This window comes from Trachemys scripta, chromosome 5 (genome assembly GCF_013100865.1).
Source record: "Trachemys scripta elegans isolate TJP31775 chromosome 5, CAS_Tse_1.0, whole genome shotgun sequence".
NCBI lineage: Eukaryota > Metazoa > Chordata > Testudines > Emydidae > Trachemys > Trachemys scripta.
The window spans coordinates 91,072,293-91,097,782 of NC_048302.1; the positions used below are offsets into that span (position 1 = coordinate 91,072,293).

The window sequence follows — 25,490 nt, forward strand, 5'->3', positions numbered from 1 at the left end:
TGTTTCTAAAATATGTTGTGGAGAGAGTTGATAAACAGGCCTGCCTTAGGCAAAGGAATGTGGATGCATTTGTCGGGGTCAAGCTTTGTAAGCCAGAGGACAATGAAAATACATTCACATATAAGGTAACAAAGCAATCAAGCTAACTAGTGGCAGCTTGGTGATCACACCAGGGGACAAACTGAAGTCTGAATCTCTGGGAGGAGGTCTTCCGGGCTCTTGAGGCAAAGGCAATGGACTTTGGGAAATATAAGGGGAGCGAAAAGACATTCTGATAATCCATCACTTAGGGAACAAAGGGGACAGCACCCTCTGAGTTTGTGAAAGTTGGATCTTTTAGCCTGGAGGGCTAGAGATGCTGGTATCCTGATGTAAGTGAAAAAACTGCTTAGGCAAAGATTGTAACTTGCTTAGATTAAGTTTTAGTCACTAGAAAGCATATTATGTTTTGTTTTGTTTGTAACCATACAAGCAGTTTGCTGGCAATGAAGACAGACTAGTGTGTCAGGGAGATGACACACAGTCAAGCCCTAGCAAAGCTCTCCCTTGATCAGGGCCGGCTCCAGGCACCAGCTGAGCAAGCTGATGCTTGGGGCGGCAGATTGTTCGAGGCGGCATTCTGCCCAATCCTAGGGCGGCACAGCCGCTTTTTTTTTTTTTTTGTTCCGCTCCAGCCGCCCTGTAGGGGGCGGCGGCGCGGAGGACCGGAGCGCCCTGCAGCAAGCCCAGCAGGGCAGTCCTCGTCCTTCCCTCCCCGCCGACCGGAGCGGAGCCCTCCCGGCAGGCAGCAGGAGGCAGTGCGGCGGGAGGAGCCGCGTAGCTGCCCCCCTTCTCTCTCTCTCCCGCCCGCTCCCTCCCCCTCCTCCCCGCTAGCCGGTTCCCCTGCACCTGAGCTCCGGCCGCGCCACAGGTTTTTTTTTTTTTTTGTTGCTTGGGGCGGCCAAAAAGCCAGAGCCGGCCCTGCCCTTGATGAGGCAGAGGGGTAACACAGTGGCTTACAGTTCTTGGTGTCCTGAGAAGAGTGTCACAATGAATTAAAGATTATAAGCAGGAATACCACTTTAATACAAAGAATGGCCATCAGAGATTTCTCACAGGCTGGTCGCAACAGTGGAAGTCAGTGATTCACTTTTGCATTTTATGGCTTTTATTACCCTAAGAAAATTATTCATATTTCACCACTTAAAGTGAAATCAGACAAGCATAGATGGTAGAAACTAACATGGGAAAATATACTCTGGCTCAATATTTTTTCTATATGTTTCATTAAGGTAAATTATTTAGCAACTTAATTTCTCTTATGGTTCACAGTTACAAAGCAACCTGGGAAGCAAAAGCACTGATCAGCCAGTAAGGTTCAAGAAAAAGCAGGATGGAAAAAAGTTAAAATGAAAAATGTACATATTCTCTCATACCTTTGAAATTTCCGTGTTGTAAATGTCCACCTTTTCTTCCTGGGTTGACAATTTCACAGTTATATTGAGATGTCTTAAAGGAAAGAAAATTCAGTCTGCTCTGTATTTATCAGAAAGGTTTTTTCCCTCCTTCTTTGAAAATAAGATCTTCTACCATGTTTGACAGGCTGAATGGAACTCTAGTTACTGTAAGAGAGATGCAGATGTTTAAACATCCAAGACCTGCCTGTGGTGATATCACACAACAGGAAATTTAATTTGATAGTAAAAGCTCTACTGGGGGAGGTGGAAAATGACTATTATTCATCCAGGTTGTCATTTACACAGAACATGCAGTAAATATAGACTTGAAATAAATACATGGATGATTATTGTTACATAGGGGAATGAATCATTTTGATTTGTGTAGAAATGGCACAATTTCTTGAACATTCTTTTAGATCCCAATATGAAACCAAGTTTTCAGTGAATTCTTCTGAATTCTGATTCTCAATAAAACAATATACAGAAAAAACATAGTATGCCTATGCATCCTCCCCACTCTCTACTCACTGTAATATCCTTTTAGGATTTCTCTAGATTTGGAAGAGAGTTTGATTTTAAATTGGGATTAGTCAACAACCTGATCAACGCATACCCTTACAGAACTTAGTGTGTCCTTACCTCAGTAGTCAAAGCCTTCACTTAACAATGATTTCAGATTTTAATAGGGCAGCAGTTGAAGAAAAGATAAGACCCGGGGGGGAGGAGGTGTCAGGGAGAATAGAAATGTCCACATAGGAGCAGCGGAAGCTCTCTAAAAGTGGGGGGCCACGGTCACCCAAACCATGGCCTCGTCCCCTGCACCACCCCTTCCTCCCGAGGCCCTGTCCTCACACTGCCCCTTTTCCCCCCGAGGCCCCGCCCTCATGCTTCCCCTTCCCCCTAGGCCCCTGCTCCCACGCCGGCTCTTCCTCCCAAGACCCTGACCCCTGCTCACTCCTCTCCACCCTTTCCCCCCGTTACTCACCCTTACGGCAAGTAAAAAGTGGGGGGGCGTAGCCCCCTAGCTGCCCTTGTTCTGATGCCCTGTGTCCAGACACAAAAATTACTCATGGGATGGAGACATACAGGGTGACTCATGGGACAAGCTGATAACCCCTGGCTTATTCATGGGTGCACTACTAGCTAATAAATCATAATTCTACAACTTTTGCCCTTATGCTGAACTTTACCTATCTATTAGTTACAGCTAATCTCTCCCAATGATATACTACTGTTATCTTGGGTTTCTTCTGTTAAGGTCCTCTTGGCCATAAGGAGTATGTACATTAAGGTGAGGTGGTAATAAAGAAGATTATAATGGAGCTCAAGGGAGTTTTGCCTCCCCCATCTACAGAACAACAATTTTTTTAAACTCAGTTACAGTTCAACATAGATATATAAAAAACATGCTTTGGACCAAGTATTAATTATTATTATTATTAATAATTATTTGTATTACCATACTGCCTAACAGCCTTAGTCATGGAGCAGGAACTGACTGTGCTAGGTGCTGTACAAACACAGAACAAAACAACCTTCCCTGTCCAAGGGATTTACAATCTAAGAATAAGACAAGAGATAAAAGTTGGATATAGACAGACAGGGGAGTACAAGGAAACAATACTGGTCAGGATGATAAGCAGTGGTCTTAGCATACCAGCAACCTAACTGTTGCCAAGTTTGTATTTATATGTGTCACAGCAAAGGAGAGTTTTGAGGAGGAGGGATTTGATGATTGTAGAATATCAAGATTGGAAGGTACCTCAGGAGGCCATCTAGTCCAACCCCCTGCTCAAAGCAGGGGCCAATCGCCAGACAGATTTTTACCCCAGTACCCTAAATGGCCACATCAAAGATTGAACTCACAACCCAGGGTTTAGGAGGCCAATGCTCAAATCACTGAGCTATCCCTCATACATGCTGCACTCAGTGCAATAAACTGGATAGCCCCCACTCTGCTGTTGGGCTTCTGCCTGCATTGTCTCCTGCAGCTACCTAGTTAATGAAGGGGTTTTGTTTAAATCAAGAAGTTTTGAATGTAGTTTAGTTTACAGGTTTTAAAGAACAGCAAGTGAACCTTGCCCCCTTTCCACTCCCCTTCCAAACTCCCTGTTAGCAGCCCCTGGTCGCTTGTGCACTGCTTTATAAAGCCCTGGCCTTCTTGATAGCCCTGCCCACTGACTAAGGCTCAGCCAATTAACAGAAGCTTCTAGCTTTCCAACCTTACTTTGAAGCTCACAGCTTCCAACTGCCAGCCACAGCACACGGTCCTTCAACCAACCAGCCAAACAGACAGACAAACACAAGCTCAACACACAGCAAGTAACCCCCAAGCACAAACACACACTACAGACAGCCACTTACCCCAAGGGTGCTGTATTTGCTCCTCCTTCACCTGGAGAACTCCCTTGCAAAACTCTCTGTTAACAGCCCCTGGTCGCTGGATGGCTAATGAGGTAGTTTTGGGGATGTTTACAAGAGTGTGGGGCATCCTGGGATAAAGCACTGAGGTGCTTGTTTGAAAATTTAACAAGTGGGCAGTAGAGTATTATGGCCCAATCAGAGGCAAGCATTGGCCCCTTGATAGCAAATGAGAGATGATAGGTAGCATGGGAATTGACTGTGAAGGAACTTGAAACTAAATACAAGCAGCTTATGTATGATGCACTAGAGAAGGGGGAGCCAGTGGAGGGATTCAAAGAGAGGAGTGATAGGGTCATAGCAACAGGCTAGGAAAAAACAGTTACTAACCTTTTCCATAACTGTTGTTCTTCAAGAAGTGTTGTGCATAGACTTGTAGACTTTAAGGCCACAAGGGACTATCATGATCATTTAGTCTGATATCCTGCACATTGCAGGCCACAGATCTACTCAACCACTTCTGCATTAGGCCCATAACCTCTAGCTGAGTTAATGAAGTCCTCAAATCTTAATTTGAAGACTTCAAGTTACAGAGAATCCACCATTTGCTCCTGTACAAACCAGCAAGTGACCTGGGCTCCATGTTGCAGAGGAAGGTGAAAAAGTCCCAGTGTCTCTGCCAATCTGCAATCCTTCCCACCTCTAAACATGGTGATCAGTTAGACTCTGAGCATGTGGGCGAGACCCCCCAGCCAGACACCTGGAAAATAATTCTCTGTAGTAACTCAGAGTCTTACCTATCTAGTGTCCCATCTCTGGACATTGGAGATATTTGCTAATAGCAGTCATGGATGGGCCATATGCCATTGTAGGCAGTCTCATCATACCATCCTCTCAATAAACTTATCAAGCTCAGTCTCAAAACTTATTAGGATTTTTGCCCCCACAACTCCCCTTCAAAGGCTGTTCTAGAACTTCATTTCTCTGATGGTTAGAAACCACCATTTAATTTCAAGCCTAAATTTGCTGGTGGCCAGTTTATATCCATTTGTTCTTGTCCATTCCACCCTTGGTGTCTGTATTCCCAGCACACAGTTGTTATAAACCTTTTCTCTCAGCGGTACCCATTGGCTGCCTCGAGTGCCCTCTGTGGCCACGTGCCACTGTGTGCAGGTATAAAGGACAAAGCTGCCCCCAGTCCCCTTCAGTTCCTTCTTGCCAGAACTCTAGTGCAGAGGGATAGCAGGGTGGGTCATGAAATGGACATGTGCAACACAGCTCAAAAAATAACAATTACAGAACAGTTCAGTAACCGTTTATCTTCTTTGAGTGGTTGCACATGTGCTGTCCACTCCTGGTGACTCACAAGCCATGAATCAGGAGGTCAGATCAGAGTCTATCTAAATAAAGACTGGAGGACAATTCATTCAACTCTAGCATTGTCTCTTGAGTCCTGAGTGACAGCTTAATGAGAAGCAAACATGTAGACAGAGGACATTGGAACATGTGCCAGAAAAGGCACAGAGGCTGACTGCAATCTCATCAAATGAACTGTGAGTCTGCTGGGTGGCATGACATTAGCCAGGTCATAGGATATGCATATACTTGAAGCTATCCAAGAAGAAATTATCTGAGTAGAGACTGATTGTCCTTTCATTCTATATGCAACTGCTACAAAGAGTTGAGAGGACTTATGGAACTGCTTCTGTCAAGGTAGAACACCAGTGCTCTTTATGACGTCCAGAGTGTGCAAACATTCCTCTTCCCAGCTCAAATGTGGTTTTGGGAAGAATACAGGTGAGTAAACTGGCTGGTTGATATGGAAAGAGGACACTGCCTTTGGGATAAGCCTCGGCTGAGGGTGCAGGTAAACTTTAACATGTGCAGCTTTGCTATCACCTCTGTCAGAAAGGTGGGAACCAAAAATGACACCTTCCTTGATAGATGTAGCAGATAGCAAGTAGCCAAAGGCTCAAACGGCAGGAACCATAAGCTTGACAACACTAAGTTTAGGTCCCATGGGAGAACAGGGTCATGTACCTAATGATACAATTTGACTAAGCCTTTCAAAAAACCTTACTGGTATGTTGTTAGAAAAAACAGGCTGATTATCCTTCTGAAGGAAGACTGCAGCTGTGAGGATCTATGTGTGGAGACCGCAAAAGCCAGGGTCCTGGCAGCCAAGTTGGCAGCATCCAGCCCCCCCTGCAGCGAAGTCCTCACCACTAATCTGCCCTCGTTGGCCAGTGAACAGAACTGCTGCCTCACGTTCTCAGGGAGCAGATCTTTGAATTTCTCAAGGGATCCCCCAAAATTAAAATCATAATGCCCCAGTAGCGCCTGGTGGTTGGCAATTCTAAGCCGCAATCCCCCAGTTGAATAAACTTTTCTACCAAATAAATCCAGTTCTTTTGCCTCTTTTGATTTGGGGGTCGCAGCATAATGCCTCCGGCGCACCCTCTCGTTAGCTACTGCAACCACTAGTGACCCTGGAGGACCTCAGGCAATGAGAGGAGTCCCTGACCTCCTTGACCTGAATGCCCAAGTCCAAAAAGTCACTCTCTTTAATAATTCCTGATAAATCCTGTAGTTGTCAGGAGGGGGTGATCTTGTCTCAGAGGAAACCACCTTGTCCAGAGAGGACAAAGATGAAGATAAAACTGGTTGTGGTTGAACCTCTTCTGCAGAAGGCTTCTTCCTGATGCTCAGCTCTGGGACCAGTACCAGACACTGGAGTCAGAGCAGCTTGATGCAAGGACTCACCCCATCTGGACTAGGACACTTTGTAGGAATGACAAGGGGAAGATCTAGAAGCTGGGGGAAACCCTTTGTGGTTCCAAAAGAGCCACTGATAAGGGGCCAGACCCCAGTAACCTCGTGGCCACATTCCGCTCGGAGATCCCATTGTGTAGTTGCGAGGGTACCTGGAGAGGAAAGATCTAGGTGTGGAGTCACAGGTCCTATTCAGAGGTTGAGACACATATGATCCCATCTCAAAATCCGATGAAGATGACTCCCTTTCTGCCAACCACGGGTATAAAGTGCTGGGGACCAGTTCTGAGAGCCTGATGATGGCTGGAGACACACCATCATTGCTGTTTTTCTCTTAGACAGTACCAATGGGCAGACTGTCCGGGAAGTAGGCAGCTGGTGCAGTATTGAGTGCTGCATTGCAAGTGTTGGCAGGGGCAGCTCCAGGCACCAGCGCACCAAGCACGTGCTGGAGTGGCAAGCCGTGGGGGCGGCCTGCTGGTCGCTGTGAGGGCGGCAGAGATTGATTATATCCATGTAAATCAAAATGATAAAATATAACAAAATAAGGAAAATCAAATTTTAACATAAATTCTTGGTAATATTAGGAACTCCCTATGTCCTGTATGCTAAAGTTAACTAAATAATTGAGTCATCTGAGGCATGCAGTCTAATAGTAAGCTGTATCTGCCTTGTCAGAAAATAATGTCTAATGATTCTGATTTTTGTCACGTAGATTCAATTTACTCTCTAAAATACTTTTCACTTGTTACCAGGCAACTATGAAAATACTGTACATATAAATATTAGATATTTACAACTGAGATATATTTTTCAATAGTAACTTTAAATGTAATTTTTCCAGCAAAGCCAACATAAAACTTGCATCCAAAATATTAGTACGCCTCCTATGTCCTCTTACCAGCCCTTTACTCATACTGTGAGTAATGCTAAATCGTTGAGTGTTCTTGTTTTGTAATTAGGCATTCTGAAAAAATCTGAAAATCTTAGACATCGAAAAAATGAGATCTTTATTCACCCACACAACAGGGCTAGCAATACAGACTTTAGTCTTCTGTTTTCTAAGAGCTGATCTTTCTGTTAGTACCTGTTAGTAAATAGTAATACCTTTAAGTCTTTCTTTCTGTATATTTGATTAATTTATATGTATTAACTATTCTTTAGAATCTTTATCTTCAACAAAGAATATGTCTGAAGTCTAAGGCCCAAAACACTGGTCTTGACCAATGTGTAACCCTTTTCAGGAATTTATTCATTATGCTGTATTTAATAACTCTAGGGCACCTTCATGTCTGTAAAATTCTAGATATTCTTGGAAACCATCTCCTTAACATATATATAAAATGCTAACATTAGCATATATAGACTAGAGAAACGAATAAGAGATTATTGTTATAGCAGATGTTTTCTGTTGGAGAAGTCAACATGGAAGAATGATTGTGGGGTAAGAATGACCCACTGAGGGATATTAACTTGAAGAATTGTTAGTCCTGTCAGCTGTAAAAAATCATGCCTTCTCACGTGAGTCAGGTAAACTGAGACTGTATAGAAATGACACTACAACACATGTTTCTGGGAGAATATTCTTGGCAACTATGTTTCCTTTGTCTGAAACCCTCCATAAAGATAGTGATATGAAAACTTAGGTTGAGGGGAATGAAAACTGCACGTCCCTTCCAGATGCACATATCCAGCTCTTAGATACATTACCACCCTTTGTTGTCAGACTATTTCTATATTCTGTATGGTGCTGTCCTGGTCTCTGGTTAATAATTAGTTTAATAATAAATAAATTAAATAATTTCAATTGAGCCTGTTATTTTGACAATCTTGAGTCATTAAGACACATCTGAGTTCCCTCAAAAAGTCTATAATCAACTAGAGGGGACTGGACTCGATGACCTCTCGAGGTCCCTTCCAGTCCTATAATCTATGAATCTATGAATTTTCCTTGGAGCTGTAGATCATTTAAACATTAGTTACTGTGAATCCCAACGCAATGCACTAAACCATAATGTATAAAATTTTCAAAAGTGCCTAACTGACCTAGGAGCCAAACTTAGGCCCCTGTGCCAGCTAGGTGTTCTTGAAAATTTTACCCAATATGTTTATCATGAAATATGTTATATTTAGCTAACAAGTTTTATGTCAATAATAACAAAGTCTGCACTATCATTCAGTAGCTGGATATATAATTTACTAGTTAATTGGCATTTGGCACCCTGGCACTGTATTGCACTATGAATATCTTGTATACAGATTATTTTACAGCTAGGTGATATCTGGCTCCTTTCAAATTCTGACACAAACCAATGTATCACCTTTTGAACTCTTTAATCCCACCCCTCAAAAACACTTCATGTTACTTTATAAATAGCATTCTCATGTTTATTGTATTAGGTATTTGAGGAAAAACAACTTAAAACTCAGGAAAGAAGAATCACAGAAGCCAGAGGTGGGAAAGACCTATTAGATCATCTCATTAGTCCAGGGGTTCTCAAATTGGGGGTCAGGACCCCTCAGGGAGTCAAAAGGTTATTACATGGGGGGGGTCATGAGCTGTCAGCCTCCAGCCCAAACCCCGTTTTTCCTCCAGCGTTTATAATGGTGTTTAATATACAGAGGCTCCCCGGGTTACACAAGACCTGACTTAAGCAAGTTCACACTTATGGAAAAAGTTCCATAAGTCAAAAATAGGATTTTCGAATTGCAGAAATTTTTGCATAACGTACAGGTATACATTTCCAACTTATGCAAAATTCGAGTTATGCAAGGCTTTCAGGAACGGAACGATTGCGTAAGTGGGGGGGGGGGGCTGTATAAAAATGTGTTTTTAATTTATAAGGGGGGGGTCGCACTCAGAGGCGTGCTACATGAAAGGGGTCATCAGCACAAAAGTTTGAGAACCACTGCACTAGTCCATCTGCTGCTAATGTTGGGTTGTTCCCCATGGTGCATTTCTAGTGTTTTGCTTAGCTAAGTTTTCAGATGTTTTCCATGCAAATGATAAAATAACTTCAACAAAATTACCTTGACCTAACAGGGATCATCTGAGATTTGCTGCTTAGTTAAAGGCATTGTACCTCCAGCATACCCTCCTCTGGTCATTAGCCAACATGCTATTTAGACATGCTTTGTTTTTCTCTTTCCTACTCATGCCACCCCCAAATTATCCCCATAGCATTATAGAATTTTATAGCATTAGCTTGCTAAATATAAGTATCAGTTTGTCTAATAGCTAGCTTGCTTTCCTTGCAGAGTATATTTGGCCTTCTTCACTATCACCAATAAATCAAGTTACTAAAAGAAGAAATATTTGAGGCCATCTTCTGTGAATACAATCCTTTTTGTAGTATTATTTGCCTATCTTGTAGTACGAAGAGCAGAGATTCCATTCCCTTAATGCCATTGCAGCAAGCAAGTTGCAGAGTTAAAGAATGGATGATAATTGCTACCACCTCATGAATTTCCATTTTATTTCTACTGCAGACCAAGAAGAGAGGACGTCACAGAATGGAGTGTATGTACAGTCTGAATACGGTGCCAAGGAAGCAACTGAGACCCCACCTCCACACACAGGAGGAGGTAACCCTCTATGTGTGGATGTCTGGGGATGTGATCTGGTCCTGTTTCTATCCTGTTTTGGTCCATCATCTTCTGTATCATTCAATCTCTTTCTACTGTTGGTCTTCTGCTGTGCAAAGTCCACAGTAAACCCCTATCTCATCCACAGCATTTCTCAGACCTGGTTTCATTTTCTAACTCTCTCAGTCTAATCTGGTGCTGAAAGCAGTTTCAATACCTTCTTTGGCGTTTTCTCTCCACCCCTTATACCGTGCTGCTCCCTTAAAACTTGGAACCGTCCTCATCCCTACACCTATATACACCAACCTCCCTTACCACATAAATGGTTCCCAAATAAATAAATAAATAAATAAATAAATAAATAAATAAAATCTTACTTTGGCTGTCTTGTCTATGAGAAACAAGATGAAAGAAAGTTCCTTTAACAAAAAACAAACAAACAAAAAAACCTACCAAACTATACACGTGCCTTGCTGCAAAACATTTTTACTGCATTTTCTCTTAAAGAAAACATTATTTAGCACATAATTAATATATACTTTTTATTACAAGACAAAACAGCGGAATATCTTTATACTCAAATTAAAACTTAAAAACCCTTCAAGGGAAGCAATCACTAAATATAAACATTTCCAACAAAAATATAAAATCTCTTATAGTTAAGTAATTCATTCAAAAATATTTTAAGAATCAAATCTCAGAATAAAAACAATTATTTCCTTTATTGACATTCTAGAGTGTTCTTGGACATAATGAAAATAAGCATTAACTATGGGGTTTTGATACTTTAGGAAAAACAAGTTTTACGTCCATTTTTCTTTATGGAAGTTAACTTTGTATGAATATAAACTAAGAAGCTCATCAGGAAAGACTTCTTTCATGCTTATTACAACCAAGCAGATTTTGTCAGAGCCAGGTTTAAAAATAGGTAGCCCATGTGCATATGCAAAAATGTACAAGTATGAGTTCATTTAAAAAATAGTAATACATATACAGACATATCTAACTGGGCATTTGTTCATGCAAATAACCATTTGTACCTACTACTCTGACAGTTATACATGAAAACATAGGCAAGCAACATGCCAATAGACTTCCTTAAAAAAAAAAAATACAACTTTGTCCTAAACGTTACACTGTAACCAGCATAATTAATTTCCACTGAGAAGCAATCAAGTTTTTATTAAAAGGCCAAACTCTCTAAAGTTAATGGTGTAAATTTACAGTAACATATATTACCCACTTTTTGTGCTGAACAATTTGATCTTACACACCTGACTAATAAAACCCCAAATAGTCCCTGTACAGCTAATTATTGGGAATGTCCGAAGAACATCTAAAGCTATATGAAGCACTCGTATTTAAAAAGTGAGAAGAATTTTTGTAAGTCTCTTCCTGTTGCATGCAACATTGCTGCAACTATTCCAGCATTATTCCATATGCTTCTCAAAAGAAGTCATAACAGTCTATGCTCTTGAACTCTTAATCAAGAAAGGATCTTATGATAGCAACATTTCCTGTAATACTGTATTTACCTTACTGAGGAGTACAGCTAGACAAACCACTTCAGTCAAACCAGCATCTCACAGGAGGATGGTTTAAAGGCAATCTGCAAATGATTGCTATAACTGATAGAGTTTGTGTCAATGTGTGCCAACTACTCACATATAGCTAAAAGGTATATTTAGTTTAAAACTTGGGATTAAAATGGTTTTAAACTAGTGTTCTGAACACCATTATTAGTCTGGTTTTTGGTGGTTTCCAAAACATTGTTATAATAAGGGGAAATGAGCATCATTAGCAAATAAGACACATTAAGAATAAATGAAAAAATAAATAAAATACACAACCTTATAAGTTATGCAGATATACAAATACTTGTGAAACATTGCAGTCCATTTTCCTCTTGTCAGGAACTCTTCAAAGTTAGTAAAGCAACTTTCTTATGCATCTAAACTAAAGTGCACTTCACAGCACTGGCTTACTGTATAAAAATAGAAAGAGCAACATTTCATTCTCTAAATTGCAAAAGATTTGTGTTTCCTTGTTACACACAGTCATGTTTGGCACATCCCTTTTGAGCCAGGAACATGAATTGATTAAGTCCTAAAATCACCTCCTGCTGAAGAGGCTCGGAATTCAGTAAGAGAGCCGTGCTGTGCAGTGATGCTGTGCTGAGGAGAAGCTATAGGACTTGACCATATTAGTCTATTGGACCTACATATTTGACAGCTGAAGTCACTTAATGGCTCAAAATATGGCAGGAAAAGAGGTGTCAAATAAGTTAAATAGAAATTGTGCAATAAAATAGCATCTGTGCATAGATTAGCTGTCTTTTATAGGTTTCATGGTCAACACTGTGACCTAGAGGTTCTCACAACATAGGCAATAGGCCATCAAGACACAGTTTTGAAGAAGTTAACACATTTGTGAGGCAAATAGTAAGTAGCTGTAGAAAATAAGGGCTAGACAAATCACTTAATGCAATGATTTGATGCTTCTTGATCACTCAATACAGTAAAGGTAAATTATAGTATTCCCTTTGCCTAATACACAGTCAGCACTATAGTGCATTAGAAATAGTTTAAAACTCCATGAATAGCTTTTATATAGAAAAACATCCAGACTCAGAAGAACTGGACTTTAACATCAAGAAACAGGAACTAACAAAGGAAAAAAGAAAAATCTTGAAGAGACAAGATATCAGAAAACTGCTACAAAAGTATGCTTTTTATAAGTTTCAAAATATCTGTACTGGGCTCAATACTGACAAATGAAGTTCTCATTTAAACAAATTACGTTTTCGTATAGAACTGTTAATGGGAGAAGGCTGTGTTTTCTTCAGGACATCTGCTAATTGATAGCCTTCAAAGTTGAATGTTATATTTGCATTAACCTTGACAATATATTAAGCATTTCAATCTTTTAAATGGTCATCATATTCTTCTAGTAATGCCTTTATTAAAATACTTATAAAGTGCCTGTCACTTAATAAATGTTTACTACCCCATATCATGAAGGAAAATTGCACTTTATCAATATATATTGCACATATTGCAATTCTTCAGCCAAAAAATAAAGTATTTCAATTGACAAAACCACAATAAGTAGACTGAGGAAACTCATATACTGTCAGAAATATGGGCAATGAAAAATAGTCTTAATGCCAGGTTTCTATTCGTGGCGTTGAATGGAAAACTGTTGTATGTAACCAATAACTAACATCACAGTGACTTAGCTATTTCTCCAAGCACACTGTGTTGTTGCCAACATTTATCTCACTTCATAAATGTTTCCCCCTCCCCCCAGGAAAAAAGCAAAGCCAGTTCTGATTGATATAGGTGGATCTAGTTTGCATTTCAAAATTTTAATGGCAAATAGCTCCCTGTGCATTTCCTCGTCTGAACAAAGGATTGTCCTCCTCATATGCCAAGGTTGGGCTCTCCATGTTCTCCAATAAAGAATGATGAGCATCATATCCATGCAGAGGCAATGAGGGTTCTTTTATAGCTGTGGATGTCAATTGCTTCAGGGTGATATTAGTACTTTTAAAAGCATGCAAAAGAAAAATGCCTATGATTATGGTGAAGAATCCACTGAGGCTGCCAATGATATCACCCAGGTCCATGCTATTCCATTCTTTAAACAGGATGATGGAACATGTAACAACTGTAGTAGTGAAACACACATAATAAATAGGTGTCACGAGAGATGTATTAAACATGTCCAATGCTTTGTTAAGATAGTTGATCTGAGTGCTGACTGACAGCACTAAAGTCCCCACCAAAATATAAACCAGCGGATGTTGGTAAACTGGCTTCTGCTCCAGTATTTCTTTAATGGCAATGCCGAGGCCCTTGACAGATGATACAGAGAAGGCACCAATCACTGAACAAATTGATATGTAGACCAGTATATTCGTCTGACCTTTCCTTGGAGCCACAACAAAGATCAGCACCAGGGAGACCACAGTTATAACCACAGCAAATGCAATAAACACTGTTTGGGAAGGAGAAAAAGAAGTTACACACAATGAACGAGATACAGTTTCAAATCAGATTCAGTCAGGTACAAAAAGTTAGATAGCTTTTCTAACTGCAATATAAACATTGGCACAAATTCATGTGGCACAATTTCACTGCAATCAATAGAGTTGCACCCACTTACTCAAACAGTGAAATTAGCCCAGTATTTAGGTATAAGAATCTAACCTGCTTTATGCTTACATGAAGGCATTAAGTATTATATTTGTAAATAAAGTTATGCATTTACTTGCCCATTTAAAAGACAACTAATGAACTATATCAGGCTTACACACACACATACCCCTATAAAAATGATACTGGTGCTCTTTCTCAGCCCCCCGGGTGGTTCCATTGCATTAGCCTAACCAAGGGATGCTCACTTCACTGAAGCAAATTCATTACTTTTGGTTGGCCTTGATAGTCTCAGTTTTTCAACCTCTCACTCTGGGCAATCCTTCTTTCCACACTATAATCTGTCAAGTCCTCCTACTCCTTTTCACAGCGGTGCTTGAATATAACAGGGTTCTGATAGCTACTTCTTGTGTTTATTATATAGTATTTATTATTCCAAAATACCTCCACTCAGTCTAGATGCTAGTCCTAGTACCACAAATTTTGGAGAGTTAGAATCATAGAATATCAGAGTTGGAAGGGACTTCAAGAGGTCATCTAGTCCAACCCCTGCTCAAAGCAGGACCAATCCCCAACTAAATCATCCCAGCCAGGGCTTTGTCAAGCCTGACTTTAAAAACCTCTAAGGAAGGTGATTCCACCCCCACTCCCAGGTAACCCATTCCAGTGCTTCACCACCATCCTAGTGAAAAAGTTTTTCCTAATATCCAACCTAAACCTCCCCCACTGCAACTTGAGACCATTACTCCTTGTTCTGTCATCTGGTACCACTGAGAACAGTCTAGATCCATCCTCTTTGGAACCCCATTTCAGGTAGTTGAAAGCAGTTATCAAATCCCCCCTCATTCTTCTCTTCTGCAGGCTAAATAATCCCAGTTCCCTCAGCCTCTCCTCAAAAATCATGTGCTCCAGCCCCCTAATCATTTTTGTTGCCCTCCGTTGGACTCTTCCCAATTTTTCCACATCCTTCTTGTAGTGTGGGGCTCAGAACTGGACACAGTACTTCAGATGAGTCCTCACCAATGCCGAATAGAGGGGAATGATCACGTCCCTTGGTAGCGGCAGCCAGGAGCCCTGGCCCTTTTAAATCTACTGGGCGGGCCGCAGGGCTCCTAGGCACACACAACCGCTCCGGGCCCCGCGCTTTGGGGGGGTCTCGTGGCCAGTGTGGTCAGTCCCAGAAGTATCGGTGTCCTGGACGTGACAAATTGTGCTCAAGTCAAGAGAACTGTATAGTCTCTAACACAGGATACTAAAACAACAGGCACATGAAATTACAAGTCTGATAGCAAAGATTTTTAATAGTCCTATAAAATCAAGGGTAATACCATATGATTGGAGAACAACAAATGTAGTACCTATATTTAAGAAAAGGAAAAAAGTGATCCAGGCAACTACAGACCTGAGTAGTATGCCAAGCTTCAGAACAAATTTTGAAGAAAAGAAAAATAAGATATGGAGGTAAAGGGAAAAAAAAATCAAATAAAATGCAACATTAGTTTACCAAAGGTAGATTGTGCCAGACTTACCTGATTTCTTTCTTTGATAAAATAATTGATTTTTTAGACAAGGGAAATGGATTAGATCTAATCTATCAAGACTTCAGCAAAGCATTTGACATGGCACCACACAATAAATTATTAGTTAAGGTAGAGAAGATGGGGATTAGTTCAAGAATTGTAAGGTGTGTAAGAAACTGGCTAAAGGGAACATTACAACAGATTGTGTTAAAAAGAGAACTACTGGGCTGGAGGGAAGTTACTAATGCAGTTCCTCAAGGATCAGTCTTGGGTCTGATCTTAATATTTTCATTAAATTACCTTGGCACAAAAAGTAGGAGTGTGCTAATGAAATTTGCTGTTGACACAAAGTTGGGAGACATCAAAATAGAGGAGGATTGGAATACTATTCAGGAAGAACTGGATGATCGTGGGACTGAAGTAATAGAAATGGGATGAAATGTAATAGCACAAAGTGCAAGGTCAAGCACTTAGGGACTAATAAAGTGTTACTCACCTTGTGCAGTAACTTAGTTCTTCAAGATGGGTCCCCCTGTGGGTGCTCCAATTCAGTAGCACAAGTACCACACAGGCCTTTGATTAGAGATTTTCCATTAGCAGTATCAGTTTGGCCTCTGCATGCACTGCTGATAGCCTTGCATCTGACACCATGGCTAATATAGGCTGCGCAGGCACACTGCCCTTTACTACCACTGAATCTCAGGGCAAGGAGGATGAAAGTGGAGCACCCATAGGGACACACATCTCGAAGAACTACAATTATTGCACAAGGAGCAATTGCTCTCTTTTCATTGAGTAGCATTCCAATGGTTCTCTCATTTCAGGTCATCCCCAAGCAGTAACCCCACAAGGAGGAGAGAGCTTCAGAATTGAATCCAGAATGGAGGAAAGAAATGCACTGTCACATCAGATCTAGAGGCATCGAACCAAGGCATAATGCTTGGAAAAGATATGTTCCGAGGACTATGTAGCAACTGTGCAGATTTCAGATACGGGGACACTTTTCAGTAGAGTCATAGACTTGGTAGAGTGAGATGACACACCAGAAGGAGGTGGAATGCTGGCAACACTGTAAACAAGCAATAATCAAATACCCAGAAACTCATTTCATTAGTCTTTGAATAGAAGACACTTGAAGGAACCTGAGATGTTGTCATAAAGAAACTTTGTCCCTGTAGAATATTGTGAAAGAAGGGTCTGACCTTAAGGCCCCCGCAATTTCTCTGACTCTGCAGGCTGATGTAATAGACACTAAGAAGGCTGTTGTCACAGACAAATTCAGTAAGGAGCAAGTTGCCATCAGCTCAAAAGGAGATTTCATGAGATTTTTAAGAACCAAATTAAGGTTTCAGACTGGGGCAGGAAGTTTCACTTGTGGGAACAGATTTCCTCAGACCTTTCATGAACCTTAAAGTTGTAATGTGAACAAACCACTACAGAATTGTGGTATGAATATCTGTTAAGGTGGCCAAATAAACATTAAGAGAACTGACAGTCCTGTTTTCTTTAGTTGCAGCAGGTAATCCAGGACAAGTGGAAGAGAGGCAGATTCAGGAACAGCTTTCTGGAGTTTGCATCAGTGAAGAAATCTCCATTTTTGAAAGTAAGTATTACTGGTAGAATCTTTCCCACTTTTTAGAAATATCTGCTGTATTTCTGAAGAACAGACTGACTAACTCCACAAACAATCAAGAAGCCATGTCTTGAGGTAAAGCATGCTCAGACTGGGATGCAGCAGTTGACTGGCATCTTGGGAGAGGACCTGAGGAGTGACTGGAAGATTTATCACTGGACAATGGTTAGGTTGAACAGGTAAGGAAATCATGCCTCCCTCAACCATGTTGGAGCTAGTAGGATAACTTTGGCCTTTTCCTCTCTGAGTTTGTTCACTTTTCAGAGAATCAGAGGCATCGGGGAAATACATAAAACAGATTCTTCATACGAATGAGGAGGAAGGGATCCCACAAGGAACGGAAACCTGACCCCTCCCCCACCTCAGACAGACATGATGGCATTTTGTGTGTGTAGCTGTGGCAAAGAGGTCCACTTCTGGAAATCCCAAGTTTGAAATATGCCAGCAAGAATCTGGGAGTCCAACTCTCAGTATTTTTTCCCAGATTACAAATGAGAGTGTCAGCTCTGACATTTTACCTACCCAGAAGACGCATTGCCAAAATTCGTATGCAATATTTTATACACCAGTTCCATAACCTTATTGCATTGGTGCAGAGGAAGGGGATCTTGCTCCTCCCTGATGATATATATAAAACTGGCAGGCTACATTGTCTGTCATGACTCTGACAGACCAGTGTCTGATGAGAGGCAGAAAATGAAGGCAGGCACTTCTGACTGCTCTGAGCTCCAACAGGTTGATGTGGAGTGTGGTTTCTTGGGGTAACCATCTGCCCTTTACCATTAGGGTGTCAAGATGTGCTCCCCATCCTAACAGAGATGGATCTGTAGTTACGGTTACCATTGGTATCAGTTGGAGGAAAAGAACTCCCATCCCTACACTGCGATGAATTTTCCACTAGTCTAGAGAGTGTTTCGCCTGTTGAGACACTGACACCTCTTTGTCAAGGCTGTGACTGTTTGGCAAGTAAACTGATCTGAGCCATCCCTGGAAACAGTGAAGGTGTCATCTAGCATGTTCTATTACAAATGTGCAAGCTGCCATATGACCTACAAGTTGAAGACAGTTTCTGACTGAACTCTGGGGGTTCCCTGAATAGTTCTGACAAGGTTGATAGTGTTATGAATCTGTCCATGGGAAGAAAGGCTCTGGATGCCAAGAAATCCAGGGATGCTCCTATAAATTGTATGTTCTGTATGGGAATCAGTGTGGATTTTCCCACATTCAACTGAAGACTCAAGTCTAAGAACAGAGAAAGTGCTTTCTGTCGGGTAGTCAACACCTCCTGCTACGACCAACCCTTAGCCAGCCTGTCATTGAGGTACAGGAATACTACAATTACCTGATGACTAGGGCCCTACCCACAATGCATTTTGAACAATTTCACAGTCTTAGGATTAAAAAAAAAATCGTGATTTCAGAGATTTAAATCTGAAATTTCAGTGTTGTAACTGTAGGGGTCCTGACCCAAGAGCGGGTAGTAGGGGTGTCCCAAGGTTATTGATGGGGGTTCATGGTATTGCTATCCATACTTCTGCCCTGCTGCTGGCGGTGGCGCTGCCTTCAGCGCTGGGTGGCCGGAAAGTGGCAGCTGCTGGCTGGGACCCCAGCTCGGAAGGCAGCACCACCACCAACAGCCACACAGAAGTAAGGATTGCATGATATGGTATTGCTATCCTTATGTCTGTGCGGCTGCCTGCAGAGCTGGGCCCTTGGCCAGCAGCCACCACTCTCTGGCCACCCAGCTCTGAAGGCAGTGCAGAAGTAAGGGTAGCAATACCATGACCCCCCTACAATAACCCTGCAACCCGCCATAGCCCCCTTTAGGTTGGGACCCCCAGTTTGAGAAATGCAAGTCTCCCCTGTGAAATGTGTATATTATAGGGTAAAAGTATACAAGAGATAAGATTTCACAGTGGAGACCAAATTTCACAGTCCGTGACATACTTTTCATGGCTATGAATTTGGTAGGGCCCTACTGATGACATAGGTAGGCAGCTACTCCTGACAAAGCCTTTGAAAACGCTCTTGGAGCTGAGGAGAGACCAAATAGGAGTATCTGGTACCAAAAATGATCCTGGGCTATGACAAATTGCAGGAAGCTTCTGTGGGATGTGTGTATTGCTATGTGGAAATATGTGTCTTGAAGGTCAAGGGCCGAAAACTAATCCCCTGAATTTAGAGAAGGAATTATAGCTGTTAGAGTCACCATCCTGAACTTCTGAGACTTCAGAGATTTGTTCAGGAGTCTTAAATCTGAGATTAGTCTCCACTCTCCCTTTTTTTTTTTTTTGGCAAAAGGAAGTACGTCAAGTAGAGGCCCCTTCCCTTGTGCTGAGTGGGGACCAGCTCTATTGCTCCTAGATGAAAAAATAAGTGTATTTCCTATCTTAGTAAGAACTCATGAGAGGGGTCCCTGAAGAGGGATGGAGAGAGAGAGAGATTAGAAGGAGTGAGGGAGGGAAGGAAAATGGATGGTGTAGCACACATCTATCTGAGGTGGTATGTTCCTATACTTGTCAAAAATGGAAAAGTTAGTCTCCAAATGTGGAGAAGTGGGCAAATGTTGCAGCTGACAGGCTAAAGAGAGCGGAGGGTCTGAATCCTCAACTATCCCATCAAAACTGGTGCTTCGGAGATGAAGCCTGCTGCGAACGTGTGTTGGGTGGGCTGGAGAATCTTTTTCTCTGGAACCTATGTCTTTCTTGAAGGTTCAATCAGTCTCTGAAAAGCAGAGAATTACATTGGCTCAAAGATCCCATCCATATGCGATCTACTGAATTTTCTTTTGTTCCTAGGAATGTAAACGGCTAACGAACATAATGTGGACCTGGAGTCTTTAAGGGTATGCAATGATTAATCAATATTCTCTGTGAACAACATCAGTCCATCAAACGGGAGATCCTCTACCATATTCTAGACTTCTCTGGAGAAACTAGGCAACTGGATGCCCTGTGCATTACCAACTGCTATAGCGATAGACCAGGCTGCAGTGTCTGTGGTGCCCAAACCACCTAAGAGATGTTCTGGCTAGTAACTGCCCCTCAGCAATGTAAGCCTGATATTGCTCCCTTTGGTCTGAAGTTGGTCCAGCACCCAACTACGCCACTGATATCAATGGAAACTGCTGGGCAGTTAGTTCCTTTGAAAATCAAGCCAGGTGCCTGGCTTTTGGCATCCATTTTTTAAAATCTGGGCCTAAATATTTGTTTCTATTACTCAAGTGAGCAGACAAGTGAATTTTACCTAATTCATTTTCAGAGTAGATTTGCACTCTGCATAGGTCAATCATGGCCAAAAATGTGTCTATGTAAAAAAAAAAAAAAAAAAAAAAAAAAAAGGATGAAGTATAGGATGAGGGGGATAATGGGCTACCAGGAGCATCCAGCCTCTACAGAGGAATAAGACCCACCCTTGCTGTGACATCTGCGCGGCAGTCCCCTAGGGACTTCTCAGTGGAACAACATTAGGGAATGCAGAGGTAGCTTAGTTGTTAAATAGAGAAGCTGCTCAGCAGTTATGGGGCATGCTGAAGCAGCACTAGAACAACCCACTGGTAATGGTAGGAGTGGGGACACATGAACAAACAGCACCACTCTCAAATCCTGCATTACTGATTGACAGGACAGATGCCAATACCACACTCCTTTTCCTAGATTCTCTCTCACGGTCTCTCACCAGAGAGGGGTAGATGAGAAAAGCAAAGACACCCCCCATCCCCACCTCCCAAAAATGACTCCGCTGCCTGGGACTGGGCGCAAGAAAGCTAGTGAAGGGGATAGGGAGAGTGAAGAGCCTTTGGAGACTGACCACTAGACCCTTCAAGTCTTTCCAACGCTCCCATTTTTTTTTTAAGAAAGCATATAGAAATATTAGCTATTCTGTTTAAATAGATAATGCGAGGATAGTAATTATAGTAGTAACTCCCCTACTGACAGCATAGCACTAACAGAACAGAACTCTGGCTGCTGTCATAACTGGCTCACATAACGAATAAGAAATTAAGTACAGAATACAAACCACAGGCAGTCCTTGACACAATTGGTTCCTGAAAATTACATCATAAGTCGAATCATCATAACTTGGAACCGCAACCCACTCCACTGCAGGACTGAGCATCATAAAGTCGAAACCAATTGTCATAAGTCAAATCAGGGTGTCAGTTCAGAAATGTTGTAAGTGCCGTTCGTAAGTCGAACGTCGTAAAGTCAAGGACTGCCTGTATTATCATGATCTTCATGTGATAACAGACACAGCATTCAGAGTAGCCATGCTTTCTTGTAAATACTGATTTTTCTTTGTTTATTTTTTAAATACTAGTATAAAGATGCTTCAAGTAAGTCTTGCTTGCTTACATTCACAGCCTGATTTTTGCCTTCAAGATATGCTACAGTAAAGTAAAGCACCAAAGTGATATTAAATTCCACTTCATCTTCAGGTGAAAGTGAATGGGATGATGGTGGTGGTAACATATAACCCAGTAAAACCCTCCAATTATTCACTTATGGACAGGTCTAGTACTAGCTGATATATCTATGAAAGTAAGAGACATTGAGAGGCATTTTTTCATTAATGACAGATGTTTTAAGTTACAGACCTGGATCTTTCAGTTTTATTTCCATTTCATCTAAAGAAGTGACCTCCTCTTCTTCAGGGGCATGAATAACCATCACTGTTGACCCCAAAATGCTCAATATGCAGCCCAATTTCCCATGAACATTCAGCTTTTCATTTAAAAAATAGGAAGACAATATTGCACTGTGGATTAAAAAAAAGTAACAGGTTCAGCTGCACAAATTATTTTATAATATAGTAATAATGCTTTTATGTATAGTGATACTAATTAAAAAAAAGTTTTGAATTGGGGATAAAGAAACCACCTAAGAGTAAATAAAAACCAGCCAAATCAACTTTTTTCCAAAGCTTTTTTTTAATTCTAAAAAGGTCAGATAAATCTTGTCCCATTTTCTACGGCTTTCCAACAGGCCTTGACTCTTCCCTCCACATCCTTCCCCATAAACTACAGTGTCAGGCAGAGCTCTAGTTTTTCCAGTCATTTTTCCTTTTGGTTACCTATGAATTACCAGAGATAAGCCCTACTGAAACACAAGCCCCAGAACAAAAAACTTAAAGAATCAATGGCCCCCACGTTTAGAAAGCTGGAGCTAGTGTGGCAAGGAAAACATAGGATTGTAGAGTAGGAGACAGGATTTAGTCCTGTTGGACCGCAACCATTTGGAGTTAGAACTAGGTCATTTTCACATGTAATCCAAGCAAGACTGGTGACCCAGTCATCTGCCAACTTTTTAAAATTTAGCTTTGTTTCAGCACAATATCATTATACTACTTTAGCATCTAACACATCACACATACAAAATACCAGTGCTTACATACAGATAAGCATTTCAACTCTCTCATATGACGTTAGAGATTTATATGCAGTCAGATAACATGGTGATGAAGTGCAGTATTCAAATGTAGATACATCTAGAAATCATTTTATCTACTTCTGAAACGGTGCATGCACAATGACATTTACAATACATTTGGACAGAAAGTGATATGATCCAGTTGAAATGGCAAGGGGACATTTTAGGTAAATGGAATGTAATTAACTGAATTGGAATCTGGCCAGGTCAGAGAGTCAAGCATCTCTACTCTTACATAAAGTGCCACGGGATCATTTAACGTTCATATGATTACCAGTGACCAGGATCTCTTCTTCCACCACCACAGTGCCTTCCCAACACAATGCTGAGGAACTAGTACAATACTGATTTGGCAGGAAAACCATCTCCTACTTAATCACTTCTTGTATCACTTAAATATTCCCTGGAGTCTGCCATCCAAGTACTGACAGCCTGATGCTTCTAAGCTTGTCAGATCCAACAGGATCATGGGCCAAAATGGTATGGTTGCAGACTACAATATATTAGTTATACAATTTTGAATCATCATAACTAGATGAAGTGATACAATATTAGACAATTGCAAAATGTGTATTACATGAACACAACTGCTTGTTTCATGAACACACTAATGCAAACAAGCAAATCGAGACGCGTGTGACTATATAGAAACTGGAAGCTAAGAAAACGGATATAATAATTGCTAGATTTTAAGGCCACAGGGAACAATTTGATCATCTAGTCTGATCTCTGATATATCACAGGCCATTAAATTTCACCCATTTATTCTTACCCTGATTCAAGTAATTTGGCTTTGAATAAAGCATACCTTCCAGAAAGGCATCCAGTCTGGATATGAAGACATCAAGACATGCAGAATCCACTACTACCCTTGGTAGCTACCTTCTTCCAATGATTAATCATCCTCACTGATGATAACACTGGTCTACAATTTTTGAGAAGTCGTCTGCTTCAGAGATAAAATGTGCTATTTATTATGTATTTTGATGTGCTGAATTCAAATATGACAATTAAAACAACTGATTGGCTACTGTTTCTAAGATATTAAGTTTTTACATTTTATGTCTATGTATATTGTGTAGATAGTAGAGTTTTAATCATAAATTGTAAACCTAGGTCTTTTCATGTGTTTATGGTTGCTTTACATGATAATATTTCACCTGTCCTGTTTATGTAACACTTTAAAAATCAGCAAAAGGGTTATATAAATAAAATTTATTATGAAACAAAAGGCAAAAAACTATTCTGTACATAGTTTAGACCTATTCAGTGTCTACTCGGCGCTTCTTGGCTTGTCTCTTGTATTCATTAAATGGAGCATCTCTTGTCACTGTCCAGCAATAGTCTGCAAGCATTGATGGGCTCCATTTGCCCTGATAGCGTTTCTCCATTGTTGCAATGTCCTGGTGAAATCGCTCGCCGTGCTCGTCGCAAAAAATGTATCTTTAGTGACATGTTGCAACCAAGGCTTTTGTATGCCTTGAGGAGGTTTTCCACCAACAACCTGCAGTTGTCTGCCTTGTTGTTTCAGAGAAAATTTATTACCACTAACTGGAAGGCTTTCTATGCTGTCTTTTCCTTGCCACTCAGTGCATGGTCAAATGAATCATCTCAAAGAAGTTCACAAATCTGAGGACCAACAAAGACACCTTCCTTTATCTTCGCTTCACTTAACCTTGGAAATTTTCCACGGAGGTATTTGAAAGCTACTTGTGTTTTGTCAATGGCCTTGACAAAGTTCTTCATCAGACCCAGCTTGATGTGTAAGGGTGGTAACAAAATCTTCCTTGATTCAACAAGTGGTGGATGCTGAACACTTTTCCTCCCAGGCTCCAATGACTGTCGGAGTGACCAATCTTTCTTGATGTAGTGGGAATCTCTTGCACGACTATCCCATTCGCAGAGAAAACAGCAGTACTTTGTGTATCCAGTCTGCAGACCAAGCAAGAGAGCAACAACCTTCAAATCACCACAAAGCTGCCACCGATGTTGGTCATAGTTTATGCACCTCAAAAGTTGTTTCATGTTGTCATAGTTTTCCTTCATATGGACTGCATGACCAATTGGAATTGATGGCAAAACATTGCCATTATGCAGTAAAACAGCTTTAAGACTCGTCTTCGATGAATCAATGAACAGTCTCCACTCATCCGGATCGTGAACGATGTGAGGGCTGCCATCACACCATCGATGTTGTTGCAGGCTACAAGATCACCTTCCATGAAGAAGAATGGGACAAGATCCTTTTGACGGTCACGGAACATGGAAACCCTAACATCACCTGCCAGGAGATTCCACTGCTGTAGTCTGGAGCCCAACAGCTCTGCCTTACTCTTGGGTAGTTCCAAATCCCTGACAAGGTCATTCAGTTCACCTTGTGTTATGAGGTGTGGTTCAGAGGAGGAGGATGGGAGAAAATGTGGGTCCTGTGACATTGATGGTTCAGGACCAGAAGTTTCATCCTCTTCCTCGTCTGACTCAAGTGAGAATGATTCTGGTGCATCAGGAACCGGCAGTCCTTCTCTGTGGGGTACTGGGCGTATAGCTGATGGAATGTTTGGATAATGCACAGTCCACTTTTTCTTCTTTCACAC

At 41.2% G+C, this 25,490-nt stretch overlaps 1 protein-coding gene and 1 long non-coding RNA gene across 2 annotated transcripts in view; one reads left to right on the plus strand and one right to left on the minus strand.

Annotated features, from left to right (window-relative positions):
* Positions 1-207: 207 nt before the first annotated feature.
* Positions 208-16,759, plus strand: LOC117878607. Its single transcript, XR_004646022.1, has 3 exons — positions 208-371; positions 10,062-10,157; positions 16,659-16,759. It is a non-coding gene; the product is annotated as an uncharacterized LOC117878607 (long non-coding RNA).
* NIPAL1 (NIPA like domain containing 1) overlaps positions 10,888-25,490 on the minus strand; it is a 38,653-nt gene continuing 24,050 nt past the window's right edge. Inside the window, exons 5-6 of the mRNA XM_034772955.1 lie at positions 22,065-22,225; positions 10,888-14,156 (exon numbers count right to left, since the gene is read on the minus strand). Of these exons, the coding sequence (XP_034628846.1) occupies positions 13,525-14,156; positions 22,065-22,225 (793 nt within the window). The 3' untranslated portion in view covers positions 10,888-13,524. The remainder of the gene's footprint in view (positions 14,157-22,064; positions 22,226-25,490) is intronic.